The sequence below is a fragment of the Meles meles genome, chromosome 2 (assembly GCF_922984935.1).
Source record: "Meles meles chromosome 2, mMelMel3.1 paternal haplotype, whole genome shotgun sequence".
In the NCBI taxonomy this organism is placed as follows: Eukaryota; Metazoa; Chordata; class Mammalia; order Carnivora; family Mustelidae; genus Meles; species Meles meles.
The window spans coordinates 70124001-70142534 of NC_060067.1; the positions used below are offsets into that span (position 1 = coordinate 70124001).

The 18534-nt window shown below is 49.2% G+C and overlaps 1 protein-coding gene across 5 annotated transcripts in view; it reads right to left on the bottom strand.

Moving 5' to 3' along the window:
- Positions 1–1117: 1117 nt before the first annotated feature.
- The window catches only part of PIGG (phosphatidylinositol glycan anchor biosynthesis class G), a 45762-nt gene continuing 28345 nt past the window's right edge, over positions 1118–18534 (bottom strand). For 2 of the 5 annotated variants that reach the window (XM_045996705.1, XM_045996723.1), the window contains exons 9-13: positions 17210–17667; positions 14399–14590; positions 10707–11016; positions 6753–6916; positions 1118–2198 (exon numbers count right to left, since the gene is read on the bottom strand). In XM_045996705.1, the coding sequence (XP_045852661.1) occupies positions 1985–2198; positions 6753–6916; positions 10707–11016; positions 14399–14590; positions 17210–17667 (1338 nt within the window). In that variant the 3' untranslated portion in view covers positions 1118–1984. Of the gene's footprint in view, positions 2199–2811; positions 5215–6752; positions 6917–10706; positions 11017–14398; positions 14591–17209; positions 17668–17687; positions 18526–18534 lie in introns of those variants that run through there. The other 3 variants (XM_045996712.1, XM_045996717.1, XM_045996726.1) reach the window with 3 other exon arrangements.

The window sequence follows — 18534 nt, forward strand, 5'->3', positions numbered from 1 at the left end:
TCTTGCCAAGTGTGACAACACAGATGGATCCTGAGGGGATTTTGCTAAGTGAAGTAAGTCAGACAGAGAAAGACAAATACTGTATGATCTCACATATATGTGGAATCTAAACAACAAAAAACCAAGCTCGTTGATACAGAAAACAGACTGGTGGTCACCAGAGGCAGGGGTGGAGGGTGGGTGAAATGGGTGATGGGGGTCAAAAGATACAAACTTCCAGTTAGAAACTAAGTCCTGGGAATATAACCCGCAGCACGGTGACGATAGTTCAAGATGCTGTATTATATATCTGAAAGAAAGTAGGTCTTAAAAGTCCTTATCACAAGAAAAAATGGTAACTGTGTGGTGATAGGTGTTAACTAGATTGGTCGTGGTGACCATTTGGCATACAGATATCAAATCATTGTGTCAGTGAAAGCTGTAAGCTAGAGAGTTTTGGAAAACTTGCATCTGCCTCTGTGAGTGTCCAATGACAGAAGACTTTTCTGAGGAGACTGCTGGCAATGTAACGACGGATTTCTGGTAGTGAACACTGTATGGTGTCAACGTCTGCACAGGTGTTGTTTCCACATACTACAGAATCCTATCTGGGCAACAGACCCACTCAGGAAACAGCACAGACAGTGAACTTTAACAGAGCAGAACACAAAGTACACTGACAGAGTTTCAGAGTCCACACTGCAACTATTATTTTCCTTTTTAAAATAACTTTTATTTTCCAGTAGTTTAAATCTCATAAGAAGTTGCAAAAATCATACAGAAAGATCCATGTATGGTTCATCCAGCTCCCTGCAATGGCATGTTAACACTGACAGAGAACCTACCAACCAGGCAGTCCTGTTACCTCAGGTGCAGGCCTTGATGGGGCTTTACCTATTTTGCCCGCAATTGCTCTTTCTCCAATTAACCATTAAGGATCCACTGTCTGTCATGTTTTAGAGTAGTGTCAAAAAGAACATCTACGGTGATTACAAAAAGGATTTAAAAATATTCCTCCCCTTCATCAGGAAGGGAGACAAACCATAAGAGACTCTTAATCACAGAAAACAAACTGAGGGCTGCTGGAGGGGAGGTGGGGGAGTAATGGGGTAACTCGGTGATGGGCATTAAGGAGGGCATGTGATGTAATGAGCATTGGGCATTATATTCAACCGATGAATCACTGAACTCTACCTCTGAAACTAATAATATACTCTTAATTAAATTTAAATAAAATAATAAGACATTCCTCTCTTTCTCAACTACACATCTGTGTGACTACTTCAACCAAACACACATATGACCACAGAAGGAATGCAAATTCTAACCCAGTCTAATTGAATAACTTAATCTTTAACTAAGACACTAAAGAGATGTGCAAAAATGTAAAACAATGCCACTCTCTTCAGTAGATATTCTTGGCTTAGAAAAGTTATTTTTCTTAAAAATATTCTATGTTAAGATGGAATGAGTTTATATCTTTATACTTGTAATGAATAGGTTTTGAAATGTCTTAATGTTGAAAGATGTAACACACACTAATGCTCCTTGAGACCTCCAGTGGTTTCTAGAGTCATTAAGGGGTCTGGGCTCTGTGAAGTAAACCCCAGCAGCAGGTAAGCCTCCTCCCAGAGTTCCCAGGCTCTCGGAAGTCCACAAACACCATAATAAGCCCGAGACCTTTTTATTCACCAATTAAAACACACATATTTGAGTGAAATCTTAACTTATCCAGAGGAAATTAAAAGTTCAGAACTTTATGGAGTGATTGTCAACAGGGGAATATGATCATATTCAAACTAAATTATTTTAAAAGTGACCCTTTAAACCACTATTTATTTAATCTATATTCAAGTACATCAGAGAAAGAAACTGAAACTATTCAACAACTTTGTAGAATTCACAATTTTCTTAGAACGTTCTTGTGTTTAGATAGATTTTTATTTCATTACCCAAATGCACGAAGTGAACAGTAGACTTTAAAAACATATTGTTTTTGCAGTGGCTAAGACTTTGTGTTGGTTTGATCCATGGCCGTGAAGAACACACAGATGGCAGCTGTGATGAGGACGTGCATTCCCTCATAAAGAAGTTTTGGAGAAAACACACTCCATATAAACAAATGGTGACGCAGGGATGTCACCAAAATGATATATGCGGAGACTGGAAAAGAACAGGCCAGTGCATAGCAGAAGCAAGCGTGACTCAGTGCAGAACCGCTGTTAATACAAAGGGAATGTGTATTAGTATACGGCACTTCTGCATCACATAAGGTATGAACACACATGTAATCAGTATTTTTATTGTGAAGATGACGTGGTAACTATTGTTCCTGGTATAGCCCCTGCCCAATCTGGTCAGTCTGGTGGGCCCATCCAAGGGGACAACAGCTGCAGGTGGCGGCCTTGTCACTTTCCAGTGACTCAACCTGCAAAATATTTGTGAAAAGTATATCCCCAAATTTTGCAATAGTTATGTTTAAGAATTATGTGCATGTACTACTATAAAATACATCACAAATGCTATGAAACATAATGAAATGAAAATCACACGGATGAGAAACATGTTTTGAGCTCTGCTTTGTGCTGCCCAGTGAGGCATCTGGTGGGTCTGGTCTGGGGACACTGGCCTGAGAGGGTGTGCTAAGCAAATTAACAGCAAAGAAGGGCATTCTCAAACATGTGCACACCCTCAAAGCATACGCCTGTCCTCCCTTCTTGTTAAACCATCACACAATCATTACAGAAATCTAACCTATTTTTTTTTTTAAAGATTTTATTTTATTTATTTGACAGAGAGAGATCACAAGTAGATAGAGAGGCAGGCAGAGAGAGAGAGAGGGAAGCAGGCTCCCTGCTGAGCAGAGAGCCCGATGCGGGACTCGATCCCAGGACCCCGAGATCATGACCCGAGCCGAAGGCAGTGGCTTAACCCACTGAGCCACCCAGACGCCCCGAAATCTAACCTATTCTTGAAGGCAACTTCCTGAGACTGCTTCTTCTAACATGAGAGTTCCATCACACACTGATCCTCACAGATCCTCAGAGGCCAGGCTTTCCCGGCTCTTGTTAAAGCCCAGTTCCAGTTCTGATGTCTCCCCTCAAACACCACGATGACTACAGGTGGCCTTTCTGGGGCTGGTAAATGCCGCACGTCACCGCTGCCCACCCCTTCCTCAAGTATGACCCCCATTACACACGCAGTCACCCTCACTGTGTAGGACTCACATCAGCACGGCCGTGTATGGGGATGGCGATGTGGGATTACTGGAGTCCCAGGTGGGGAGCAGATGGTCTTTGTGCTCTAGGGGATCTGGGGGGGGCACCATGATCACACTGGGAAGGGTCTGGGCATGAAGGGTGAGCAATGAGGAGCTCTGTGTAGGGGGAGCAAAGACCCTGAGGAGGAGAAGCAAGTGTGTACAAGTGTGCCTTGGTGTGTGTGCACATATGTGCTCCGCAAAGGGGCTCCTAGGCCTAGCGACCCAGCGCCACTACCTGGTGCCACTCAGATCCCCTCGGCAGGCTCAATGTCTGACAAAAGGTGCCAACAGCCACCCAGGGGCCAAAGGATGCCTGGCCCCTCACACTCACAGCTCTTGCCCTCCGCTGTGCCCTCACCAAACCCGACTGGCTCCCCATCTTGGGCCTTGGTGCCAATCCTTTCTTCCTGCTGGGTTCTCTAGGTGTTGCCTCGCCCCCTGGCAGGGAACAGTCTGTTTGCTTCTACTTGCCACCATCCTGTGGCCTCATCCCTGTGCATGTACTCCTCCTCGCTCCCTTGACTGGTTGTGATTACTTTTACCCATATGCTCTTCCTTGGGAGGCCATCCTGACCAAAACCAGCAGACTCAGGGGTTCAGCCATTCTGACCTCATCTCTGTGACATGTTCAGCAGATGACTGACTCATCTTTCTGCTACTGCTGGCAGACCATGAACTCCTCAGGGGAACCCTTGCGCCTGCACCTTGGGTCCCACTAAAGATCCAGTCCCTCAGGCAGAGGATCTCGAGGGAGCTGGGCCCTGTGGCATTACTTCATTAACTCCTTCGAGGGCCGCTGCACCAATACCTGCTGAGGGAAACTCTTGGGAAAAGCTTCATGGAGGAAGTCTGTGGCTCATGGCGCTGCTACCCTCTCCTGGGAAGTGTGATGGAGTCTGTGCTCAGACAAGAGCTTACTGACCAGACAGTGAGGGTGATGGGGCTCCCAGGAACCTGCCCCTCCTGGCATTTCAATGTCACACAAAGCAAACACTGACTTATTCAGAAGACTCTGCCTTCTTCCTGCCATAGCAACACTCAGTAGGGTCACCATTCACAAAACTTCAGCAAAGAACCACGTGCAGCTAAGGGTAATGGATGAAGGCCTTACAGCCTGGCTCATCACGGCTGTCCACCAGGCTCCAGACCCGAAGCCAGTTCCTGAAGCCAAGCATCACGGACCACCCAAGACCCAATTTTTGAGCCATTAGAAATATTTTTCTCTACCATTTTAATCTGGCTCTAGTTTTCTTGACTTTGAACCACTCCCACCCCAAAACCAGTGAGTAAATTTTGATGTTTTAAGCTTTTAAAAAAGGAAAAGGAAAACCCTTTTCTAAAATAAAAGGGAAAGATTCCTTAATTAGGGAAAATATCATATAATACTCCTAGGCCAATTAAAATGCTTTCAGCTTACTTATAAAAAAATGCTTTGCCTTTTTGTCTCCCCAGTATAAACAGATGAAAATGCAGGAAAGTCAAACTGTGATTTCAGCGCCAAGGAAGCTGTCCTTCATAGAAGTCCAGGCTCTCGCTGTCTGGCCCTCCTTCACCCTGGCGCACCCATCCAGCTGATCTGCACGCTGCAGGTATGGCCTGCTTCGCGGAGCCACATGTACTGTGGCAGATAAGTTCTCCAAGGCCAACTTGTGACCCCCTAAGTCCCCCACACATGATGGCACTGACGAGGATTGAGGCCTCCCAACCTGACCTAATCCTAGGCACAGAGACATCAAGGAGCCTGCTAGGGAGAGAACCAATGGCTCCGTGGTGGTCTTGCAGCCCACATGGGTTCAAAGACAGAACGAAAGCCTGAATACCCCTCTGTTCGGCCAGCAGCACCTTGGCTTGCAACTGCTGACCACCAGACCCGCAGTGTCTCTAAGAGGACTCTATCATGGATGATCCCAAAGTGCGTGCACGAGGAAGACACAGTGACTTGTAGGCATCTTCCTTGTCCTCAGGAAAACCAGCTGGAGGAAAGAGAGTCCCATATTTGGAAAAGCTGAGTGTTAACCATGGCAATTTAAAGGGGAGGCTAGAAGGTCTCTAGAACAGGAAGCCTGCTCTCTACAACTGAAGCTGTTACTAGCTTTCTTGCTCTAAACTTTGACTTGAGAGTGTCACCCCACTCACACCTACACTCCCTTTCACCCCATATGTAACTGGGCAATGGCACAAGATGGTGGCTTGTGGACAGGAACTTTGGGGCAGAAGTCAAGGGTCACCATGGTTTGGGTCCCAGGAGCCAGTCTGGGGCGAGAATGAGAGGAATCCCATGAGGTATATGGGGACCCCCAAGCGCTATCCTGAGAGGTGGGGCCTGAACATGTCCCCGGAGCTTCAAACATGGGGTTAACAGTCACCACAACAAGGGCTGCATTTTTAATAGGGGGCAGAGAAGTGGGGGCTAAAGGGATAATAGGAACAGGAAGCCTTGACTTCCCCTAGGTGACACCCCCCGGGAAGACTGGAGACAGTGGGACATTAGGCAGGAACAGTGTCCTCCTGGGGTCTCCTAACTGGCTGTAATCTACATGTCCTGTGGCCCACTCAGCACGTGGAGGCTGGTCCAGCTCCTGAGCAAGATGCTGGCATCTGGGTGCGGGGCGGTGGTGGGGCATGCCTGTGGGGTTGACTGTGTAGCTTAAGGAATGCACAGGGGCTTCTGGGAGGGGGGCACTGGGGGAGCCCTGACAGACATGGCATGGCTGCTCATGCTACCTGTAGCACCCGTGGGACTCCTCGTGTAGGCCCCACAACCCCGGAGGCAATACCATCTCCCCATTTTACAGAAGGAAAGCGCAGAAACAGACAGCCCACGTACCACTCAGCCACACTCTGCCAGGCTGGACCCAGGCACTGAGGTTATCGTGGTGCCCAAAGACCGCCAAGTCCCCGCCTTAGGAAGCCCCCTTCTGGGAGGACCAATGCATAAACAAATAATAAAGCACCAAGGAGCACGATGGGTAGGAGGGTGGGGTGGGCTGTCCCATTGGTCTGCGGGACCATGTGGAGCCTGAGGGGGCCTCTCAGGGGAAAGACAGGGCATGGCCACCGAGTGAGAAGCCCTTCAGGCCTGTGCAGGCTCCTCTTTGCAGCAGGGCCCCTGGAGGTGAGAATGAGCACGTCTTGTCTTCATGCCCCAAATGGAAGACCCCTCCCTGCCCGTGCCACCCAACCAGGCCACCAGCAAGCAGAGAAGCCAAGAAGGGATTTTCCTTCCTGTGCCCCAGGAAATCACAACTTGGTGTGACCTGGAAGAGAGCAGCTGAAGCTGGATACTCCCATAGTCTCCCAGCCATCCTGCCACAGGGTGGCCACAGACCTGCTCTTGCACCGGCCTCTGGCCCACATGCTGTGGATTGTTCACTCTTACGTAAGGAAGAGAAAACTGATGAAGGCCGTTAGGCCCTTGGGGTTCAGAACCCTGTATCTGGAATAAGGTTCGCTTTTCAAAATGTCAACCTGCCATCAAATTTTGTGCTGAAAGACAAAGGAGGAACTTCACCTGCAGGTTTCTGAGCTCAGGAAGCTCACTAAGTGGCTGGCCCATAGCACAGGCCCTGCGAACGTGGCAAATGCTGTCAGGAACACAGCTGGGACCTCCATGTAGGTGTCTAGGCCCACGAAGCCTGCTGAGATGTCCACCGTGGCTATGTTGTTGGAGTTTCCCTGAAACACAAGAAGCAGCACTGACATGGCCACCAGCAACCACAAAAAGCTGCGTGTGGTCATGGCGACATGGACACACAGGAGCCCCAGATGCCCGCCCTCTCCTGTCCTACCTCGCTCCAGGTTGGGAGGAGCAAGTGAAATGTCTTCTACCTTTAAGAAACTCAAAATATAAGTCTGCTGATGCACCATGGAAAATTCCAAACTCTTTTCAACTCTATCTACCTGAGACAGACACACCGACCTCCCTGCGCAAGGACCTGTCTGAGGGCTGTACCTGGCCTTGGGGGGCAAAGTGGTCAAGGAGAGGCTGAGGGCGGTGTTGCCATATGGCCTCTGCAACAGGTAGACACGGCTGGTAGGCAGGACAGGGCATGCTAGTCACTGGGAGGGCTTGGCCACTAGGTGTCTAGCTGACGTGTGAGACCCGAGACCTTGCTGGGTCACAGCCCAGACCCCGGGTGGTGGTGGGGTGGGGGTTGGGGGATGTACAGCTCACCCTGCCCAGGAAGGTGGGGTTTGAATCCAAGGGAAACCTATCCCAAGATTCAGCTCTTCTCTCCACAGGCAGTCTTTATCACTGCTGGTGTCCTTTCCTCAACCACTCAGGACATTTTTAAGTCTGACATTTGTCTGCCTTGGTCCATCTAAGGCCCCTCCTGGAACCACTTCTTAATGACCCAGGACACAACTCCAGCGGGGGTTTTTGGCTTCGCAAATGTGACAGTGGAACTCCACTGCCGCCTCCTTTGCCGCGTCACTCCAGTGGCCACCAGGTCATGCTGGCAGACCTCCGAAATATCTCAAAGACATGCATTCACTCCTGTCCTCACCACCCTCTTACAGCAGGCCTCTCCCCTGACAGCAAGCTCCACTGTACAGCTTCCCCTTCATCCCCTTTTCCCGTGGCTGCCTAGGCTCTCTCCTGATGACCTAATTCCTACTTAGAAGCCCCTCGCTGTAGACCGAGGAACTCCCAGAGCTGCTGAGAGGAGGGAAGAGCAAGAACCCCAAAAGCTGCAGCAAGGGGAGGCGTGATGATGACAGACTCGTGGCTCCAGCACTGGGAAGCTGGAAAGCTTCCCACCGAAGCTGCCTTGGTCGCGGAAAGAGAGGGTTGGCCATAGACCGTTATGGTCCAGACCGCCTGCTCTGTGGCTTTACTTGCATTAACTCATTCAATCCTCAACTGTTCTGATGTGGTGCCATTGTGACTCTTAGGGAACTGGTGGGAAACAGGCAGAAGAGGCCAGAGGAGGCCAGCTGGGCACCACACTCCCAACCCCTGTGCTATCAGGAGTCCCCACACTGAGGGCAGGAAGGGGGGGCAGCAAGCCTGTAGGTCTTCTCCCAGGAAACCTGACCACGAGGGAAGAGCAAGGGGGAGTGTTGAGACGAGGGAGGTCTGCCTTGCTGTTGGTCACTGCCTGATGCACCGGGGTCTGTGCTCATTCTGCATGCCGACAGACCCCCAGCACAGACCACAGTGCTGCTGCAGGGGCACCATGGCTCCTGGACATGTGCGTTCCACTGCCAAGCACCAGCACCATGTGCCATTATGGACACCTTGTCACTCCTCATGGAAGGTGGCCACAGAGGAGCATATTGAACGTGAGGCAGTTTCCTCACTGGGGGCATGACAGTGGCTCCGTCACTCTTCCTGACGCCAAAGCCTTGGCATAGGCCAGAGGGCCTAACCAGCAGACACCTTCTTCTTCTGATCTAAGAGGGAAACCACCAGAATCTCACCATCTGTGCCAGCAGGGTCTACCATGTGACCAACTGCCATTCCTATGTGGAGGCCTGGCTATCCATGCACCTTTGGGGCAGGAGCATTCTGTGCTCACCGGACATGCTCGCTGTCTAGCACAGTGCCCAAGAACTGGATAAGGGAGGGGGCATGGCGATTTTCCATGGTGATGGCATTCCCATTCCCCACCAAGGCACTTGTGATCAGAGACACAGAACTCCTGGATGGAGGCCACCACCAGGACGAGGCCTGTGTGTGACTTTCAAAGAGAGGACTGTGAGACGGACAGGCTGTCTAGAAACTTCTGGAAAGCTTAGCAAAGCCTGAAGTCCTTCTACAGCAACACATCAGCAACAGTGAATGGCTAAGCGTGGAAGAGCCACTGCCAACAAGGCCAAGCAGATCTCCCCCAGAGGCTGACTCCAGACCCGCGTCTCTCTCCTCTGGGACTTGTGCCGGTGTTTACAACAGCCTCCTTCACCTCCTCCCCTTCCGAGCTGGAATTCCTGGGCAAACTGCACTCCCTCACATTCACGAGGCTGGTAACCTTTTATATTTCTTCTGATTTGTAAGAAAAGCTGTGGCGTCTGAGATGGGGGCTGCTGTACACCACGGAGATACACAGCTGAACCAATGTGAGGTTCAGCAGAGGCCAGCCTGCACGGGGTGGAGCTGACCAGTACTTCTCCAGGCACTGCTTGCTGGTCGTTAGTGTGGTCTTCGGTCACCAACACCTCCTGGGATGGGCAGGGACTCCAGGGAGGTCTGATCACTCTCCAGGTCCTACAGACCCCAGTCAGGCTTCCCCTACAGGTCCTGAGGAACACCGGCAAGCACAGAGAGCAACTATGCAGGATACCTACTTCCTGTTTGTCACTACTTGGTCCTCACAGCAGCCAAGGAGAAGATAAGCTGTTGAGTGGCCCATGTTATAGATGAGACTAGGGCACAGCAGGTGCCTGTCAGAGGCTGCCTGGCTTAGAAGTGCCAGACACCAGTGTTAGGGGTTATAGCTACCCACATGCAGGGCTGGACAGAGTACAGGGGTCCTCCAGGAAAGTTGGATGGTAAGGAGGGTCTGAGGGTCAGGTCACATTCTCTAGGACTTATGGATTTCTAGAACTTCCCCCTCACCTCCTCTGGGCTTCCGGGAACAGAGAACAGTGAGGGAGGTGCTCTGTGGGTGATGCCAGGAGTGCCAGCAAAGCATGGAAGAAGCCCCAGGCCCACCTGTTGGGACACACACACCACACGTGCCCCCAAGGACTGAATGAAGAGGGTGCGCAGAGACAGTGCAAACCTCACCGTAAAGACGGCAAAACACAACAGAGTGCTCAGGGCCTTCCGCACAGTTCCTCCAACAGAGGGTGTGAAGCCGGCAGGGGAGTGTGGGGAGCTGTGCCCACCCTCGAGGGTACTAGAAGCAGCCACTAGATGCAGGGTGGGGTCCTCTGAACCAGGGCAGAGATGTGGGAAGGCTGGGATGGAAATGAGTCCCTCCAAGACTAGGAGCTGGTCCCTCTGTCCACTTGTCCAGGTGCCACTCCAAGCATGTAAGCGAATACTAACATCCATCCTGGAGGTAGCTTAGACTTTCTTCTGGTGGGCCCTTTAACACTGGGGAGAAGACATGATGACCACGGAGCTCCACAGGACTGACGACCGAGTGAGGACACCCAACAGCATCTAGCACTGATGGCCAGGGGAAGGGCAGAGAGTCCAGTCATTGCCTCATCCGGGAAAGCAATGGAACTGTGATGTGTGTCCCGAATGGGTCACGGTAAACAGACCAGTACATAACCACATGCTGTCTTAAGCACTCCTGGATCCATACCGAGGGTGTCCATCTTAAATAACTAAGCGTATTTTAGCCTATCAAATGCACATAGGATTTAAGCATCATTCCCCACACCACATTGACAGTTCCTTCACCAAACAACCTTTTTAACGTCCCAAACTATGGTAAGTTTTTCTCAAAGAAAAAAGATAAGTGACATACAAAAAGTTAACAGACTTTCCACAATAATAATGAAAACCTACCTGGAAATAGAAGAATGCTTGACCGAACCAATAATGCATTATAGTGATCTCAGCTGCATCATGCCTCAGAGGCTTCCAGATGAATTTAGTCATTAGTGTCTGAATCAAGAGGCTCAACACTAAGACTGGCAGATTATGTGGCCTGAAAAGCAAAGCGGCCAGAAGAACTAATCCACTATATATCTCCCATAAACCCACAGTCTTGATTGTGAAGTCTGCAGCAATGACTTGAGATTTAAGCAAGTCTTTGGTGCCCGTGAACAGAATGCCAAGGACAAAGACATGAACAAAACGAGCTTCAATAACACCCCTAAAAAAAAAAAAAAAAAAGCAAAACAAGTTTGGTTTGTTAGCACCAGCTTGAAAAACTCATATATATTCTTCCCATGAAAGCCGTGTGTCTACTTAGCTGACTAAACAAGCCACAGCTCCCACCTACCTGGGTAACTCTGTGGAAGGGGGGGTGTGTCTGCTTCTGCATATCAGCCCCCCAGGACACCCTCGCCCAGAGGCTGGCAGGCCTGTCCTCTCTGTGCACTAATCCAATGGAACTGGCCTCTGGGAAACTGTGCTCATTTGGCCTGAGCACGGCCTGGTACAGGATGAGAGCCATCACCTACAGGGTGCCGGAAAAACCAACTACCTGCTTCACGGTGAATCGGAAAGACCACTGCAACAGGACAAGGTCAAGCTCTGTCAGAAATGTCCCTAAATTCATAATGTTAAGATACATTTGGACATGTTTGCAACCAAGCACTCATACACACACAACAGTGTAGTGCATACTGTGGGGCCTGGAGAAGGACAGGGCCATGTTAGTCTGGGCTCTGCCGCTTCCTGGCTCTGTTGCTGCGGCAAGTTAGTTAAGGCTTCTGACGCTCACTTCATCATTCCTAAAATGAAGAGAAATGGTACATACACTTCATAAGCTGTCCTGGGAATTAAACAACAGAACACAGGGAAAGTGTGTGGCACACAAGTATTAAGGATTATTAATATTTGAGGGGCACCTAGGGGGCTCAGTTGGTGAAGCATCTGCCTTCAGCTCAGGTCATGATCCCAGGGTCCTGGAGTCAAGCCCCATACCAGGCTCTTTGCTCAGCAGGGGGTCTGCGTCTCCCTCTGCCCCTGCCCCTCCCCCTGCCTGTGCCCTCTCTCCCTCTCTCAAATTAATAAATAAAATCTTTAAAAAAAGAGCATTTAGCACTTCATTTCCAATTATTTGTAAAGGATATAATTTATGATGCTCTATCTGAAAATTTCATCTTATAAGACATATGTATCTCTAACCCATATTTTAAATAAATTTCATAAATCAAACAAGAAAAGCTGATCACTTAAAGTAATGTTAAGTAAATAAAATTTTAAATGAAATCATTACCATAATAATGTATTTGTTTGGAAAAACTGAACCTTCCTATGTTAGATTTTCTTAGGGAGGTTTATGCACTTACAAAAATCCCTTTTCTTTTCTTTTTATTATTATTATTATTATTTTTTTAAGATTTTATTTATTTGACAGACAGAGATCACAAGCAGGCAGAAAAGCAGGCAGAGAGAGAGGAGGAAGCAGGCTCCCCGCCGAGCAGAGAGCCCTATGTGGGGCTCGATCCCAGGACCCTGAGATCATGACCCGAGCCGAAGGCAGAGGCTTAAGCCACTGAGCCACCCAGGCGCCCCACAAAAATCCCTTTTCTTAAAGTGTAGTTTAATTCAAACACTCAGACCACGGTCTGCTGCGTGCCTCCTCCCGCGTGCAGACACTTGCCCAGGGGGTCATGCGCTGGCCTAGAAGCTGGGGTCGGGTGCAACCCTGTCACCAAGGCGTGTTTTAAACTGAACGCTGAAGACTGACCCACAAGAGTTAAAGAAGGAGCAATCAGCCAAGGCCCCAAGTCATCAGGGTGGAGGAATGCCAGGGCAATGTTTGTGGTGAACACGAAACGAGAGCACCAGCGAATGGCTTCAAGGGGTCCACCTCCTTGCCCTAAACCATTCAATGCCATTCCTACACGTCTAGGATCATGGCAATCTGCCCTTCCATTCCAGCCAAGCCTGGGCTTCAGAGTGTTGAAGAAAGTCAGAAGTAAAGGAAGATTTTTATTACTGACGGACAGCTATAGACTACACAGTGAGAAGCAGCGGTTAGAGCCATCTAGAACCTGGACAGCTCTTTAGAATGTGGGTAGAGCTGGAAGCAGAGGGAGCTAGAATTGGGATGGCCTTAGTACTGGAGCAGACCTAGAAGGGAGAGGGATCTAGAACCAGGGTAGATGGGGGTGGGGAATGGAAGCATCTTCCAGGAAGAATGCGAGCCAAGCGCTGCAGGTTAATGAAAGGCTGCGGTGGCCTATGCGGTGGCCTATGCTCTGGACACCAACAAGGTGTACACTGCGGCATCCACGAACGGCAAGTGGTCCAAGTCTTGATGATGAAGTTAGGTGCATTGATCTGAGAGGATATGAGGAATTTATTCATGTTTCACACTTGAACACCATCAAACGTGACGCCCAGCCTTGGCATCTGTTCAGAGTCAGGACTCTGAACTGGACAGTCATTGAGATGTCTCCCCATTATCCTCCCCCTACCTGACCTCACTGCCTCAGGAGAAGGCTTGCCACCCTGCTGTCACCTCAGCCAGGCTTTTGGTGTTACCTCAACCTCCTCTACCATTGGTGGGTCTGGCTTCCAGATGTGCCCCTGGCTCCTGGACACCCACACAGCCTGGCCACAGCCCTCAGCTAACACCTTGACCTTTTCAGAGAAGATGACATTTGCTTTTCTTTCTCTGATTAGAAAAGCAATAAAAAAAAATGCATGAAAAGGAAGACCACAAGCCACCTGTGATTCCATGTCCTAAATATACTCACAACCAATTACCTATTTTAGTCTTTCATATGAACATAAAATATGTACCTACTTCACAAGCTGGGGTCATACCACAGTTTCATGGATGCAGTTGACCCACATCTTCACATCTTTTACGAAAACACACTAGTCAGCACAAAGTGCATTTAGAGGCTCATCCCACTGCTGGTGGCCAATTACCTTGTTCTGTACTACGTGCACCTGTAAATCAGTTTCCAGAGAGCCTGCCTGTGTCCTGGTTTCAGGCCTCCTCTCTGGTTGGATTCCTGAGGTACATTCCGTAAGCTGGCTCCCCGGTCAGAGGCTGGACACACTCAAGGCTCTTAACACATTGTGCAAACAGCCTCCAGGATGGCTCTGCTCACTCCACCCCACAGTCACCGTTAAAGAAAGAAAAGCTGCCACTTTGTGACGAAAAGTGGCCTTCATGACTCAGAACAGGGGGGACACTCCCCACCCCCGGAGTTCACTGTAAATTATGAGAAAACTTATTTTTCTGGTGTGCTTTGTTTCCCAACTGCTAGCAAGCATCCATTCTTTGTAATTCCTGTTACTATGTCTTAACTGAGCAAAAGTGAATCCTTTAAATTCTTTATTTCAAGAGAATCCCTTATTTTAAAAAGGAAAGCTCAGTGACCTTACTGCATTACTTGTCTCCCTCCTACCAAAGCAAAGAGGCTAGAAGAACCTGTTCGCCGAGGCTCTCCTTGTCAGGTCTAAGTAACTGCTGAGATCACACTTCACAGGAACCACTCCAAACTTCTCAAGACTGCATGGCCTGCTTTACTACATAAAACATGACATTGATTTGCCAGTGCACTTACTTTGAAATGTCTTTGCTGTCTCGTTGCCATGGGAACAGGACATTTCCAATGGCTGCCCGGTAGCAATAGACGCCCAGCAGGCCAAGTGCCATGGCTACTTTTGACGTCAGGGAGCACCTCCTCTGAACTAGCACGAAAATCACGAGGAGCGAAAGGGCGGCCAGAACAGAGAGTTCAGCTTTGTGATCAGAGCTGAAATGAAATGGAAGAGCCCCAAATTACCAAGTATAACCATCGATGTCATGGATCTACGCTGAGTGGCTTTCTAAGAACTGTATTAAAAACAGCTGATTTTTCTGAAGAGCAAAAAAGAAAAGAAAATCATTGATTTAAACTCAAAGGTTCTTAAAATACAACAAATGAAGGATGGCTACCCCAAACTTGTTTCCATTCACAAACAGTCCCTGCTGCCAGGTTTTCCCTGTACAAAACGCCACCCACTGGCTCCCCTTTCCCCATCCAGAGGTAAGGAGATTCCGGGCTCACTGGATTTACCAGGCACACGCTGTGCAGGGAGACCAGCACTTGACGGTGTGGCCCTCTCTTGCTCACTCACTGACACAGACTGACTCACTGGAGAGTCTGCCCGCTGTCAGGTGGGGAGACTTTGCAGAGGGGCTGGATGTTCCTAATTGGGAACATGAAGCTGTCACGGCAGAATGGGGCCCCCCTCTCTGCCTGGCCCTTGCCACCATCCTGCTACCTTGGGGAGTGCTGCGCTGGACGGCAGGATTCTCTGCTGTGTCACTCACCACAGTTCTTGCTCACAAGACCCAGATGCTCAGAGTTAAGTGGATGAGTGACTGTCTTGCCAAGTGAATAAACATCAGTGGAAAAACTACTTAGGACTCAGGAAAGATGTGGTCAGTGTCAAGACATGGGCCCAGGGACAGCAGGTGGTGACAGGGGTCATGCTGGGGCCTGGCCCTGCCCTTGTCCTTGTTCTAGGGGGCAGTCACCTGGGTGTCCATTCACTGCTGCCCTTTAAACTGTGTTTTGTGCACTCTCCTGGACTGTTAATTATAACAACTGAAAACAGCAATAAGGAAGGTAAGTTTATACGCCGCCCAAGAAGCTCTGCTGTGAAGGAGAAACAGGACCGCATAGCTGCCTCTTCATAGACAGGAAGAATTCAGCAGCACAGGGAAGACTGGTGATTCAGGAGGCGAGCATCCTGATGGGAAGAGGCCGCATCCAGTCTGCTGGAGGAGGGTCCAGACTGAAGAGTGGGGGGCAAAGCATCTGGGCTGGCAATCAGGACATTTTCCTGCACTGCTTCAACTCTCCAGAAAAAATAAGAAGTGAAGCCACTGGGCTGTCCCAGAGCTCTCCCAAAATCACATGCTTGGGCAGGTGCCTCAGCTTCCTTCCGCTTCCTCTCCTGAGGTAGGACAGGCCAGCAAGCTCTGTGCAGACTTGCTGTGAAAATGAAATGAGCAGGCACACGGCGGGCACCCGGAAAAAGCTGCCTGTGACTCTGGTGGTTGCCCGGGGTTTGCTAACAGAGTTACTAACACCTGGGAAAAACTTCCCACCAGAATTATTTGACCAGAGGAATGATTTTTATAGCTTTTGATGGGTATCTTTTCAAAGGACCATGGCAGCATGTAGTCAGGGGTCTTCTGCTCCATACCCGGACTGGGTTCTATCACTTCCTTCTGTGTGTCCACCTGACTCTGAGTAAAATCATGCTTTGTTGTTTGACCTGAAGCTTCCCGATCCCCAGGAGGATGAGCATGTCCTTTCTCTTTCCGTTGGCATTCCCTTCTTTAGGAACATGTCTGGCACTGTCCCCAGCACCCCTCCTGCTGGTGATTTTCATCCAAGTTCTTCACAGCAACAGGAAACAAATGTCCATTCTGTTCTCTTCCTTCTACTTTAGTTTCTAAGCTTTCACTGACAATTAAGAGGTATAATACTGGGGTGCCTGGGTGGCTCAGCCAGTTAAGTGTCTGTCTTTGGCTCAGGTCATGATCCTGGGGTCCTGGGATCGAGCCCCACACTAGGCTCTACTCTGCCACTCCCCCTGCTCGTGTGTATTCTCTCTCTCTTTCAAATAAATAAATAAGAAATCTTAAAAATAAAAAAAATATACACACACACACAATACAGCATATATATATATATATATACATATATATATATACATATATATATGTATATATATATATATATATACATATATTTTTTTTTTTGGTGGGGGGAGAGAGAATGCACAGGGGTAGGGGTAGAAGCAGAAGCAGAGGGAGAGAGAATCTCAAAGCAGACTTCATGCTAAGTGTGGAGCCAGACACGAGACCATGATGTGAGCTGAAATCCAGAGGCAGACACTTAACTGACTGTGCCACCCAGGCACCCCGATACAGCCAAATCTTGACCTTTTCTGCCCCAGTTCCCTCTCTTTACTTTGATGCTCCCCCTCTGTTATACTTCGGACGAGGCTGTCTAGCCACTGGCTTCAGGGTGGAGAGAGAAGAGTGGGTGGCCAGAGGGAGCATGACCCTGCCCCCAGCCCCACCTTGTCAGGGAGGTAGCAGCAAGTGACAAAACTACATGCTTGCTGCAGTTGTCATTTTAAAACTCGAAGGTTTTCAAACATAAACAAATACAGTGATTCAGCAATTTAAAAAAACCAAATAAATCCATCTTTCAACATTAATTCATGGCTTACGGTCTGTTTTTCCATTTCTTCAGATCTCAAATACCACTTCTGTTCTGAATACAAAAAACAGGCCTACATTTTGAAAAAGACTCTGTGGGTGGCCAGTCAACCATGCAAGGTCTGGCTAAGGCCATGGCTCCTGCTCTCACCTGGTAAGCCAATGCCCCAGGTCAGTCCGGTGGGCCCACTGCACACCCGTCTGGTTGAGTGACCGCAGCAGCCGACAGCAGGTAAGAATCACCCATGGGCTTGCTAACACCATCCACTTCTCGTAGCCTCTGAGCGTGTCAAGGGAAGTAGGGCTCTTAGACACTCTGTGGGGTTCGGACACATTACAGTGGATATTCCTGTCCCATAATGCTGGCTCACTGCTGACGAGTCCCTGCTCCACGTGTGAGCACGGCTGGGGCTCACAGTCGTCCCTCAGAAAGCAGTTTCTGTAGAGCTCGTGACACAGAGCCAGACACAGGGTGTTGATGAGGAAATACCAGGTTTGGTGCTCCTCCTCAACGAAGCTGCTCGCACCCAGACTCAGCACGTGGCCCAGGGTCCCCAGTAAGATAAGGACATCTAACTCTGACCATCGTGCCTTTGGATGAGCTGGATTCTGTAAAAGGAAAATGCATTTTGTGAGGGGAAAAATATAAAAATGACACAAATCCCACCACGTGTACTTAAAAGTTCTTGCTCACAGAGCATCACCTGCTATGACAGGTACTGCTGCCCCTCATGCCCCACACCCATCTTCCGCTCTGATGGGACTGCCTACTCTCCTGGGGTACAGCCAGTTGTCACCATGGACTGCAAGTCCTAAGCTGAGTGACCCACACCATCTGGGCAGTGCTGCAGCTCAGAGAGCTCACCTACCAGCCCTCCTGGAACCCTCACCCTCTCCCTGGGAGCCTGAGGTCTTCAGGGGTGGTCCAAAGTCAGCTCCTGCTATTTCAAACCAAAGCATCCCCAGGATATATTCCACCAAAGCAGACGTCTAATTTCACCATGAATTTTCCAGAAATCCAGACAAGTTTTCATTAAAATGGTCAATTCCACTGAAACAACAAAGTTGGCATCCCAGCACTATCCTTTAAATACACTAACTGAAAGCATTTACAATTAAAGATGAGAATTTAATGCTATCAGTTGATAACTACTTAATATTTACTCTATTTATCATGTACAGATGTGTAAGAAAGGAGAGATGCCATGAATCTATTTAGGTCCCGGGGAATCAAATGGCTTTAGGGAAACCTATGCTCTGATGGGAAACAGAAATGCACTATGAACAACAACCCATGAACTCCTTGGACACACGCACGCAGGGAAGGGTATTAGATGGCTCCGAGATGAAGCAGCTGCACTGGGCAGGGGTTGGGGGTGGTAAGGGGGAGCTGGAATCACTTCCCTGAGTTCCTTGGGCTCCAGGCACCATGCAGCAGCTGTGGCTATCCCCCTCTGCTTCACTGGCCTGCCAGCA